Below are 13,440 nucleotides of genomic sequence, written 5' to 3' on the forward strand. Positions count from 1 at the left end.
TCAGGACCCACAGCATTGCCGGCCCTAGCAGGAGTGCTGAGGTGGGGCCTTGTGACAAGGGAGGTGATTTTGATGGGTTCTCCAGCTCCTTGGGATACAGATCTGAGCCCTGGCCTGTCTCCCCTGCCAGATCACGATAGAGGAACATTGGCCCAAACCCCTGCAGTATTCAAGAGGACAAAGGCCCCAGGATTGGGAACTGAGAGGGAGACATGTGAGCAGAGGAGCGAATGGGCACTGAAATGTGTCCCGCAAGTTCCATGGCACGGTTGTGTTCCACATGGGGAATGTGAGCCTCGCAGGACGAATGGGATTGACCCTAGGTTAAAGAGCGTCTGCCTGGGACACGGAGTCTTCAGACATGAAGTGACATCGAAGTTTTGTGTCACTGGGGAGGCTGAAGGTGGGCAGTGGCTAAGCAACATGAAGGAGCAGGTTGGACATCAAAATTGGGTCATCACATACCCCTGTGACAATTGTGATTCCAGGACCATGAACCCCACCCTCAAGACTCCTAACGCCGTCTTACATGCTGGCTGACCTGTGGTGCCACCTGTCACCGTGGGCACAGTTTACCACCCCATCTCATCACGTTGTTGGTGTGACACACTCCAGCAGCGTTCAATATAGCCAATATTGGACACTCACCTGTTGAGTGTGTGTGTGTGTGTGTGTGTGTGTGTGTGTGTGTGTGTGTGTGTGTGTGTGATATATTCCAGGGATCTGCCAGATCTTGCGAAGACTATGAAGGAGCATCACACTTCCCCACCCCCGGTGGAAACCCTTCCGATGCACGCAGATGGTCAGCAAGATTCTCCTGCTCATGAAATAAGGACAAGTGTATATTTTTGTGTATATTTCACAAAATCTGTTTTACTCCCATCATCTCATTTTAGTCTACTTCGGTGTATTTTTTTTTCAAATTCTCAAACGATTTCTCATCTTAAAATTTTTATTATTTTTTTCTTATTTTTCCTCCCCCTGTTTTTTTTCTCAACTGTATCAAACCATTTTCAACACCCAGACAAAACATGCCTAGACTCTAGCATCATTTTTCTACTTTTTCTATTCACGTGCTTAATTTTTTAATATTAATATTTAATTTGAATTTTTTTCATTTAAGTTTTTCTACCTCATGAATTCCTCTTCTCCCCTCAAAATGACAAAAGGAAGGAATTCAGCTGAAAAGAAAGGGCATGAAGAAACGACAGCCAGAGATTTAACCGACACAGATGCAAGCAAGGTGTCTGACGCAGAATTTAGAATCACGATTGTAAGAATACTAGCTGGAGTCCAAAGGAGTTTAGAGTCCCTTTGTGCAGAGAAAAAATGAAGTAAAAACTGGCCAGAATGAAATGAAAAATGATATAACTGAGCTGCAGTGACGGCTGGATGCCGCGGTGTCAAGGATGGATGAGACAGAACAGAGAATCAGCAATGTAGAGGCCAAACTTATGGAGAATATGGAAGCAGGAAAATCGAGGGAGCTTAAGGAAAAGAGCACGATTGAAGAATTAGAGAAATCAGTGACTCATGCCAAAGGAACCAGATCTGAATCCTAGGGGTACCAGAAGAGGAAGGGAGACAAATAGGGGTAGAAGGGTTATGTGAGCAAATCGTAGCAGAAAACTTTGGTAACCTGGGGAAAGACACAGACATCAAAAACCAGGAATCACAGAGGACCCCCCATGGGATTCAACAAAAACAACCCTCAGCAAGGTATATCACAGTCAAATTCACAAAATACTCAGGCAAGAAGAGAATCATGAAGGCAGCAAGGGAAACAAGTCCCTAAACTACAAGGGAAGACAGACCACGTTTGCAGGAAACCTATGCACAGATACTTGGCAGGCATCAAAGGAGTGGTAGGACATACTGAAAGTGCTGAATAGGAGAAATACGCAGCCAAGAATTCTTTATCTAGCAAGGCTGTCATTCAAATTAGAAGGAGAGAGAAAAAGTCCCCAGACAAACAAAAATTAAAGGAGTTTGTGGCCACTAAAACAGTCCTGCATGCAATTTTAAGGGGGACACTCTGAGGGGAGACATGATGAATATGAATATATATTCAATATATTCGTAATCATATAACCACCAGAAACTCCGACTCTACAAACAACATAATGGCAGTAAACTCATATCTTTCAGTTCTCGCTCTAAATGTCAATGGACTCAATGCTCCAATCAAAAGACATAGGTTAACAGAACGGATAAGAGAACAAGATCCATCAATATGCTGTTTACAAGAGACCCAGTTTACATGTAAAGACACCTTCAGAGTGAAAATAAGGGGATGGAGATCCATCCGACATACTAACGGTCAACAAAAGAAAGCCAGTGTAGCCATACTTCTGTCAGACAATCTAGACATTAAAATAAAGACTGCATCAAGAGATGCAGAAGAGGCTTATATCATAATCAAGGGGTCTACCCTCCAAGAAGACCTCGCAATTGTAAACATTTATGTGCCAAATGTGAGAGCACCCAAATATATAAATCAATTAATCTCAAACATTTTAACTCATCGGTAGTGATACCATAATAGGAGGAGACTTCAACACCCCATTCACAGTAATGGACAGGTAGATCATCTAATGAAAAAATCTACAAGGAAACGATGTCTTTGAATGACACATTGGACCAGATGTGCTTAACAGATATATTCAGAATATTTCAACCCAAAGCAGCAGAATATACTTTCTTCTCCAGTGCACATGGAACGTTCTCCAGAATAGATCATATACTGGGACACAAATCAGCCCTAAGTACGTACAAAAAGGTCGAGATCATACCGTGCATATTTTCAGACCACAACACTACGAAACTTGAAATCCACCACAAGAAACAATTCTGAAAGGGAACAAATACTTGGAGAATGAAGAACATCCTCATAAAGAATGAGTGGGCTAACCAACGGTTTAAAGAGGAAATTGAAACGTATACGGAAGTCAGTGAAAATGATAGCACCACAACTCAAAACCTCTGGGATGCAGCAAAGCCGGTCAGAAGAGGAAACTATCTAGCAAGCCAGGCTTTCCTAAAGAAGGAAGAAAGATGTCAGAGACACAGCAATCGTTAGATATTCTTGACAGTTAGACCCTTTAATTATGATATGCTTCCCAACTTCACCTCTTCTTATAGTCTTTGGTTTAAAGTCTAGTTTGTCCAATATAAGTATGTCTACGCTAGATTTCTTTTGAGGTGCATTAACTTGATAGATTGTTCTCTATCTCATCACTTTCAACCTGCATGTGGCTTTACATATAAAATGAGTCTCTGGTAACCGGAATATGGATAGTTCTTATTGTTTAATCCATTCTGTTACTTTGGTTCTTTTGTTTGGAGCATTTAGTGCATTTATAGTCAGATTATCAGTAGATATGACTTTACTGCCATTGTAATTACCTGTAAACTTGTCATTTCTGGAGGTTTTCTCTGTTCCTTTCTAGACTTTGTTGTTTGTGTTCTTTGCTTCCTCACTCAAAGAGTTTCCTTTAATATTTCCTGCAGGTCTGGTTTAGCGGTCACACCTTCATTTAGTTTTTATTAGGGGGACTCCTTATCTCTTATCAGTGCTTCCATTATGAATAGAGTATTTTTGGTTGAATAGTTTTCCCATTTAGCAGTTGAATATATCCTGCAGCTCATGTATGGCCTACTAACTTTCTGTGGACAGATTTGCTGTGAATTTGATTTGTCTTCCTTTGTAGGTTTAGGTGTTGTGTTTTTTTTTTTTTGTTTATTTTCTTGTTTGTTTGTTTCTTTGTTTGTTTCTTGGTTTTTTTGTGGTTTTTTTTTCTTCCTACTTTCAGGATTCCTTCCTTTTCTCTATAGTTTATAAATCTGACTCCGATATATCTTGGTGATGGCTCGCTTTGGTTTAATTTAATGGGAGATCTGTGAGCTTCTTGCCTTTCAATGTCTATGACTTTCCCCAGATCAGGGGTGTGTTGGGCTATAATTTGCTGAAATAAGTGTTCTGCACTTTTTTCTCTCTGCTCAACTTCTCAGACTCCAATGAAATAAATTATATTACTTTAATGAGTCACTGAGTTCCTTAAGTCTACATTTGTGATTCAATTATTTCCTTCCCTCTTCTTTTAAGATTCATTATTTTCCATACTTTTTATCTTTTATATCACTGATTCCTTCCCCTGCTTCATCCATCCCCATTGTCATGGCATCCATTCATGCTTGCATCTCAGTTATAGCTTTTAAAATTTCAGCCTGCCTCGACTTTAGTTCTTGTACATCTGCAGCAAGGATTCTCTGGTGTGTTTTATGCTTTTTTAGGATAGCAAGTATCATTATGATTGTTTGTTTTATTTTTAAAAATCTTGGATGATGATGGATGATGATGACGAGGAGGAGGAGGAGGAGGAGGAGGAGGAGGAGGAGGAGGGTGACGACGATAACAATGGTTTGAGAGAGAGCATGAACAATTGGGTGAAGGGGCAGAGATAGAGGGAATGAATCTTTAGCAGCCTCAATACTTAGTGTGGAGTTCAACATAGGGCTTGATTCTATGACCCCTAGGATCATTATCTGATCCAAAATCAAGGGTCAGACATTCAACTAACTGAGCTACCCAGGCACCCTGATTGTTGTTTCCAATTCTGGTGAAGACATCTTATACCTGCATTGATTAAATCCCTGGACATTACTTCTTCTTTCTGTTCTTTCTTTCAGGCTTCTTGCAGGATTCCGCTTCTTAATCAGTACACTTGTTTTGAGTGAGGGTTTTGTGCTGGTGTTCTGGGGGACGGTGGTTATGTTGAGCTTAATCTCATGCCTTAGTAGAGATGCACCTGTGAGGTGCACAGGGGTGAGTCCTGGTGTAGGTGGCTTTAGTAGCCACTTATTGGCACTGTTTAGCTCACCGAGGTCAGTCACTGATGATCGGTGGGGCAGGAAATGGCATCTCCCTGGTTCGTCATCCCTGGAATGGAGAGTTTGTCCTTGCCATTTTCTGGGAAGCTATCTCGGTAAAGCAAACAATCACCACTCCTGTGTACCTGACTTTCATAAGATCCTTTCCCTCACTCTGTGCCTGAGTCCTTCTGCCTGCCAGGCAGCATAGTATCCCCATGCTTTATCTCAGGGACACGCTGGATGCCTAAACTCCAAATAGTAGGGACTCCCGCATCAAAGAACACTGCTTAATCTCACCACCCTTTTCCCATTTTCCAGCTCATCCCAGGAAAGTGATTGATGGCCACACAGTTTGGAATTCGTGGCAAATTGCAGCAGAAGGCCAACAACAAAGCTTGATGGCCTCAGCCACTGTCTCTGCTTCTACATCTGGGAACAGTGTGGCATGTTGGAGCCATGAGTTTTTCTCATGAGGGAGGCCTTGCTGCCATGCCCCAATGCACTGAAAGAAGGGGAACCTTTTCTACCTGTGCGACAAAGGGGACCGTGAAGCCACGCTGTCTGCACCTGGGTCACTGCCTTCCTTCCCCACAGTGAAAAAGGCAGGCAGGCATAACCCTGGTGATGGCAGGCTTGTAAACTTTCAGATTTTGTGCTTTGCTGCGTAAAGGAACTTGTGGAAATCTTTATAAGCAGGGCTCCATCCACAGCATCGACAGTTCTTCTCTGCTCCAAATCAGCTCTACACAGCTCCTATCTTCCATGAGGTGGACATTTTTCGACTCGTTGACTTGCAGTTTTGTTCTCTTAGCTCCCAGGTTGATTTCCTGGGTGTTCGTAATGATTTGATATTTATCTAGCTCTGCTGAAGGACCATACGAGCTTAGGGTCCCCCTGCCCCTCTGCCCCTCTGCCAACTTAACTCATCCTAGGGAGTTCACATGAATGAAATCATGACTATGCAGTCTTTTCTTGGATTTCCTACATAATCATGCTGTCTTGGAAAACTTACACTTTTGTTTCCATCTTTCCAGTCCCTATGCCTTCAATTTCTTTTCATCCTCTTCCTAGTTGTCTAGTGGTTATCCTTAGCATTGAGCATATATACTCAATTGTATTAAATATCAAGTTACTCAATGACTGAAAATAAACGAGCAATTAAAAAAGCATTAGTCCTAATTATTCCTCTCTTGTCTAACGTGCCATATGTGACCTCCATGGCATTGGTATGTTAAAATTATAATCAGTGCTGGTTAGATATTCCCATCTGTTCACCAATTTCTTTGTTTATGATTGCTTTTGATTCAACTCCTTCATTCTGGACGCAATTACTGTCTTCCCAAAGGGCTCCTTTTCTATGTTCTTTATCTGAAAATGTCTTTGTTCTGTCCTTATTGTCAAGTGGTGGGTTAGTAGACACAGAGTTACCAATTGACCATTATAGTCTATCAGCACCTTGAAGAGAACATTTTACTGTTTTTGATCTTTGTTGAGAAGTATGGCATTTGTTGGTCTAATTGTAGATGTTTTATCATTTAATTTCTGTTTTCTCTTCTAGTGCCGTTTAAGGATTTCTCCATGGGTCTGAAGTTGCTGCGTTTTCACTAGGGTAGGTGTGAATCTACTCAAGACTCAGTGTACTTTCTCATTCTGAGGTCGCACTTATTTCATCAACCCTGGAAAAATTTCAACGTCACTTCAAATGTCAAGATTTTCACAGTCTGTATTCCACTGAAATGCCTGGAGACACACACAGAGCCTTCTCATTCTATTTTCAAGGCCTTGTAAGTGCTTCCATGTTTCAAATTATCTTTATCTTCCAGGCTCTGTTTCAGGAAACTTCTTCATATTTACCCCCTATCTAGCTAGCTACCTAACACTACTATACAGTTTTATACTTCAAAAATCATATTTCTTGATATTGCCAAATGTTCCATGGTGGAGGGAACAAAATCACTCCCAGTAGACCCCTGAGTTTAAGGTAATGAAAGGCCCAGGATGTTATCATATACTGATCCAATGCACTTTTATTTAATATTTTCCTCAAAATCCTCCCAACATGCCATAGCATTCATTACCCAGGGCCTTTGGCAACCTGAAACCCCGAGGTTCTCAATGGGGAGGAATTTTACCCCAAGGATATTGGGAAATGTCTGAAGATTTATTATCTCAACACAAGGGGAGAGGAAGCACCCCTTGCACCAAGTGGGTAGAGGCAACAGATGGGTATACACCTCTTACAAGGCACAACATACTCCCCCACCCCCAACAAATCTCGCCCAGAATGTCATTGGCGCTGATTTTGAGAAATCCCGTTCTATCCCAACCAATTATGATGCCTTAAAGATCTCTAAGCTCTTGACATGATTATTTTTCTGTGTGTATACGTGGGCTTATTTAAAATCTAAGTTTCAACTTAGAGTTTGTTGCATGCATTGTTGCTTGCACCCGAGTGTTTGCAGCATTCAAATATTTTTTATTCCTAACTTTATTTTTTGAAAGTGTATGCACGCAACATGTTTGCCTACACATTTCAGAAACTGAAAGGCTTCAAAGAAAGGAAGTTGTTTGCAGAAAAATGTAGAAGAGGAGAATAAAACGTCAGACACACCCTGAAAACAAATAGGTTTTATTTTAGATGATCACAACAATATTATATGTATGTAGGACATTTCTTCAAGAAATTTATTGGCAGCCATTGCAAACAGTAGGACCTTCATTCACACCTTTCATTGGGGGATGTTTGCGTACAGTCATGGGTTTCACTTTACTCCTCTGTTTCGTGGAAAATGTTCCACAGAAGAACATGGCAGCACTTATTAGCGAGAGGGTGGCAGTTGTGATTCCTAGTGGGAATACATAGGAGAAGCGTTTCCTTATCAGCATTTCTTTTCCAATGGGAAAACTAAGTGGGAAATCAAGGGTGGTTTGGCCATAAAAATCCACAGCAAAATTCCAGCTCGCTGTAATTGCAGTACAACTACAGCTACAGATGAGAAAGAAGGCAGAGATGTTGTAACACAATCGAAGGAAATCTGGGTATGGGGCATGGATCCAGCGGACCACAAGTGCCACTGAACCAAAAGTCAGGACTACGGAATTCAAAGAATTTGCCAACAATATCAGGCCCTGCCCATACCAGATTTCATCTGAAATCACCCAGCTTCCATTGATCCTGCCATACATAGGCCACTCAAGAATTGCACCAGAGATGCTACATTTTTGAAAGTAGAAAGCTTCCCAAAGTCCAATGTACACAATGGAAACAATGTTGCTGTTAAACTCCCACACGCGCCAGGATCTGCTGTTGGCTAGACTGATGCCAAAAGCCCAGGCCAGATAACTGAAAAACAGGCCCATCAGTTTGAGGTACAGGTGCTTCAATTCCAGTTGATGGATGACAGGGTAGAGGCATCATGAAATCAAAGCAGGAACACACCAAAGAGAAAAAAGAATCAGAATGAATGAGTCACAGTTCCGAAAGTGCTCAATATTTATGTCTTGCCCTTCTGGTCTACGCGTCATATTTAATAGTCTCATATATGTATTCGCTTTCAATTAGTGTTCTAAATGTTTATGTAAGGATAAAATGACCCCGGTGACGGTATAAATTTACATGCCATTCTGGGAACACAGTGTGACATATCTCTCAACCACCAAACTGTTCAATATCTCTTGTCTAGCAACTCCAATTCCAGGACTTTTGCCAAGTTATTGCTAAGAGTTTGCAAAAATATACATAGAGAGATGTGGTTTTTTTTTTTTTTCCAGCACTGTTTATCAGGGAGAAAAATTGGAATTAAGTGAATGTCTACAAATAGAGGAATCATTAACTAAATTATAGTACATCAAGGATTATAGTGAAATATTACACGACCATTACTAAGAAGGAGTGAATCCGTGTAAATGACCTGAAGAAACCTCCATGGGAAAGCAAAATGAAAAATAATCCATATGGTATGACAATCTGCGTCAAAAGAAAACACACAACTTTCTTTATATATCTGCAAGTATAGATATGTGCATACGTTTTTGAAAGTTTAGAAGGATGCACACAAAAAGAGGAACCCTGATCAACTGACAGAAGTAGAGAATTTCCTTCTTATTTTCATATTTTCTATAATCTGTATGGTGCATAGTTTTAAATGGAAAACAGAATAAACATAACCTTGATGATCTGTAACATGTTGCACACAACAAATCATGCTAAGGGTGCCTGAGTGGCAGAGTCAGTTGTCGGACTTGTGATCCCAGCTTAGGTCTTGATCTCAGGGTCATGAGATGAAGCCCCGCATGGCTCCTCCACTGGGCACAGAGCCTACTTAAAAAAATTCATGCCTATTTACTTTTTCTTAATCCATCCCTTGCTTAAAACTCTCCCTTTAGACGTTGGCTTCTTTTAAGGGTACAACTTAAAAATAGCTTGGTGTGTTTTGCATGAAGCAAATATCTCTTACAAAGCAAAATCTAGATTGTGGCCCAACCTGTTTGCATCTGTTTCAGTTTTAATCCTTGGAGTTCGTGGCAAGGATAATCAGAAAATGATACTCCTAGGGCTTCTCCCTCTGCTGATTAGCAGAAAGAATGAGACAGAGAGGAATGCTCAGAGTGGAATGGTGAGTGGGAAACATAAACAACCACCCACGTAGAAGAGTTTTAGGACCCTCCAAACTACATGTCCTTGCTATGAAGCCTGATATCCCCAACACTGTATCCTCTCTGTTCCATAATCTTCTGGGGAATGCACTTCCTCATTGCATGAAAGCAGCAGTTTTAGTAAAATTAGAAAGATGAGTTTGGAGCTGACGGCCAGTTTGATGACCTCACTCTCCAGGAATGATATTTCCTTGCCCATAGAGGTCTGAGCGAATGGTCCATAAGACCAAGGAGTTTTGACAGCATGAAGAATCAGGACGAAGAATGTTACAAATGCAGAAAAGTATGCCAGTTCAAGGAAGTTTGGGTGCATCTGTGTGTGGAACCAGTGGAATGAGAACATGTTTTTCCTGATGATCAAATTTTAAACACTCCCTGTATCTTATGTTAACATATTACCCATATGCCATGTAGAAGGACTCCAGTGTGCAGAAGCTTAAAGAATGGTAAATATTCTTCGTAGCAGCAGGAAATTTTAACCTGGAAGGGGAAAATGTCAAGCCAACCTTCAAAGATCCACAAGGAGAGACGAACAACCTATAGTAAAAAAAAAGCTACAATTAATGTAGAGTTTGGGGCTCCGAAGAAAGCCCAACATACCCTGCCTCTTACCAAATGTTTATTATACATAGCTTGCATTTTGTAAAGGTCATTGCCTATTCCAGATAATTCACATTAACACATTTCAATTCTCATAGCAGCCCAATGATAGATATAGAGTTATGACCCCCATTTTTGAAACGAGGGGCTTGAGCTCCGAGAGGTTGAGTAACTTACTCTAGGTCACACAGACATAAATGGCAAAGCCAGACTCTAGAGCTCTTGGTGTTGACAGAGTTATTCATGGCTCTCCTGATACCAGATGGCATTTATTCACATCCAAAGAGAATAAAAAATACAGGTGCCTAGACAGCTCAATCCCTTAAGCGTCTGACTCTGGATTCATCTCAGGTCATACATGATCTCACAGTTTGTGAGTTCAAGCCCCACGTGGAGCTCTGTGCTGGCAGTGCAGAGACTGCTTGTGATTCCCTCTCTCTCCCTGTCTCTGCCTCTCCTCTGTTTTTTCTGTCTCAAAACAAATAAGTAAACTTAAAATAAATAGGCAATTTCAATGACAATTATAATAGTGGCCCATATTTTATGTCCCATAAAAAATGAAGCTGAATCTTGAAGGACAGCAACATATCGGAAAATAAATTACAAGCTTAGTCAACAATGTGCATTGCTGGTGGGAATGTTAAATAGCACAGCCACTGGGGAAAACAGTACAGAGATTCCTCAAAAATTGAAACTTAGGATTGCCATGTGGTGCAGCCCTTCCACTTCTGGATATGAATAACCAAAAGAAGAGAAAGCAGGAACTCAAATAGATATTGGCCCACTCATGTCCGTAGCAACATTATTCACAAGAGCTTGCGTGGAAACAACACAGATTCCCGTCAGTGGATGAACGGATAAGCTAATGTGGTCTATCCATATCCGGAATGATATTCAGGCTTCTACAAGAAGGACATTCTGACACCTGCTACAACACGGGTGAACCTCAAGGGCATTATAACGAGGGAAGTAAGTCAGACAAAAAGAACAAATACTCTATGGTTCTACTTCTATGAGTAACCTAATCAAACTCATAAAGACAGAAAGTTCAATAGTGGATGGCAAGGGGACTTAGTGTTCAATGGGTACCGAGTTTGTTTTGGAACATGAAAAAATTCTGGAGATGGATGGTTGTGAGGGTTGCACAACAACGTGAATGTCGCCAATGCTGCAGAACGCTTCAAAATGGTTAAATGAAAAATTCTTTGCGATAGATATTTTATTACCATAAAAAGTGACACAAAAAGCAGGTATTTTATAAAAACACAAAGCAAAGTTGTGTTCAATCTATCGAAGAAATGACACCCCGTGGTTTGGCAACACCGTCCCTGCGTTTCTAAGTTACAAGCAGTTAACGTTTACAAGTTTGCTTTCCCACAAACACACAGCCATATCACTGTGGCATGGAAAGACAGGTATGATGTCGGGGATGCCATTACCCCATATTGTGAGTTTTCATTCATAATCAAAGTGATACTGAAATAAACTCAGTTTTAAAAGCCGACGGCATAGACACTAGTAGGCCGTGGTAAAAATGTGAAGATGCTGGGTTATGTCAGAACAACAGGGGCCTGGACTTAACTTTCTTTGTTGGACCATCCAGTGAATGACATGTAAGCTCTTCACAGATGAGATGAAATGATTAAACTAAAATGACCCCCAAGATGTCTCAAGGCTCTCCTTGACCAGGGAAAAAGATAAAGCACGTTAGTTTCCCTACTGTGGCAAAAAAAAAAAAGCCTTTCTAAGGACACACAGAGTAGTAGTAGCTGCCAAACTGTAAGGGAAATAAGTCAAATTATTCTTGGGGTGCCTGGGTTGCTCAGCTGTCAGAGCCTGTGACTCTTGATCTAGGGTTGTGAGTTCCAGCCCCACATTGGGCCTACAGGTGATTTACCAAACAAACAAATGTCCTTCTTTTTCCATGACTACAAGTGCGGATCTGTGAATTATGAGTGCCAGGTACATTCCAAGAGATGCTATAGAGCACCAGAGCAGTGAAACACCACTTGGAGAGGTGTTTCTAGAAGAGAAATTTATTTTTGGAGGACCTACATCAAAATAATCACTGTACTTCATGAGAGTCTTAAGTCGGAAAACTATAAGAAGGTTCATATTGAATTGGAAGAAAGATGTGTCATGACAGGAGCCAAAGTTAGGGCCAACAGGAAGGCACCTTCCTTAAGCTTCCGTGGACAGGGATGCATGGATAGATATTGACGTAGGTCTCATATGTGGCCTCTTTCTGTTTTGTTTCAGTTGGAAAGATCGGTTCTATTCTCCCCCCTTTTGTTGCCAGCTATGCTTATAGTTGTAAACTTATATAATTTTAATCTAAGGCTATGATCAAAATTATCAAAACTCACACAGTAAGCATGATATTAAAGTGAACCAGAGCCAGAACTGTGCAGAGAAGAGACACAAGGGTAGAAAGATTTATAGCAAATAGGGAGAGTACAGAGAAACTTACACTATCATTTTTTTATTTCTTTTTGTTTCATACTTTACTTGCAGTGTAATTTACAAAGAGTAAAAAATACTCCCCTTAAATGTACAGCTCAGGGAAGATTTACCTATTTCCCACAGTAACTTCCATTTAAAGGAAAAGAATATTCCAGTCCCCCAAACCTCTTTCTTGACTCTTGCTAGTCAATAGTCAAGTCAATAGTAGGCCTGCCCCCCCCCCACCACCCATGTGTAAACAACTAATCTAGTTTCCTCTACCATAAATGTGTTTGCATATTATTTTTAAATTTTTAATGTATATTTATTTTCGAGAGAGAGACACACAGAGCGTGAGCAGGGGAGTGTCAGAGAGAGAGGGAGACACAGAATCCAAAGCAGGTTCCAGGCTCTGAGTCGTCAGCACAGACCCCAGTGTGGGCCTCCAACCCACCAACCATGATATCATGAGCTGAGCTGAAGTTGAACGCTTAACGGACTGAGCCACCCAAGTGCCCCTGTTTGCGTATTCTTAAACTTCACATATATGGAAACACACGGAATGTAACGTATCTTCGCTGTCAGCTTTCTTTTGTTTGGCATACCGTTTGTGAGATTCACCTGTGCTGTCGAATGCATCATCACTTTGTTCATTTTTATTGTTGCATAGTATTCCGTTGTTTGGCCCCACCCAATTTGTGTACCCATTCTTCTGTAGATGAATATCTGGGTTGTCTCCAGTTTGGGGCTATTAGGGGGATGAGTTTATTAATATTTTAAAAATAAAGCATATATTTCCTTTATAAGTCAACTCATTTGCTCAAGCAGCAGTTAGGAAATCTGTGTTTTGTAGAATTAGATTTTTTTTTT

At 40.9% G+C, this 13,440-nt stretch overlaps 1 protein-coding gene across 1 annotated transcript; it reads right to left on the reverse strand.

Moving 5' to 3' along the window:
• Positions 1-7,544: 7,544 nt before the first annotated feature.
• LOC128773877 (uncharacterized) lies at positions 7,545-8,271 on the reverse strand. The gene has a single exon (XM_053891915.1). It carries the CDS (start codon positions 8,230-8,232, stop codon positions 7,558-7,560), a length of 675 nt encoding a protein of 224 aa, XP_053747890.1. The 5' UTR covers positions 8,233-8,271; the 3' UTR covers positions 7,545-7,557.
• Positions 8,272-13,440: the final 5,169 nt, after the last annotated feature.

The sequence above is a fragment of the Panthera pardus genome, unplaced genomic scaffold, assembly GCF_024362965.1.
Source record: "Panthera pardus isolate Hobbes unplaced genomic scaffold, ASM2436296v1 HiC_scaffold_27, whole genome shotgun sequence".
Taxonomy (NCBI): Eukaryota; Metazoa; Chordata; class Mammalia; order Carnivora; family Felidae; genus Panthera; species Panthera pardus.

Excerpts from the sequence above, each read along its gene's own strand:
- LOC128773877 (XM_053891915.1), bottom strand. The coding sequence starts at position 8,232 with ATGGGCCTGTTTTTCAGTTATCTGGCCTGGGCTTTTGGCATCAGTCTA.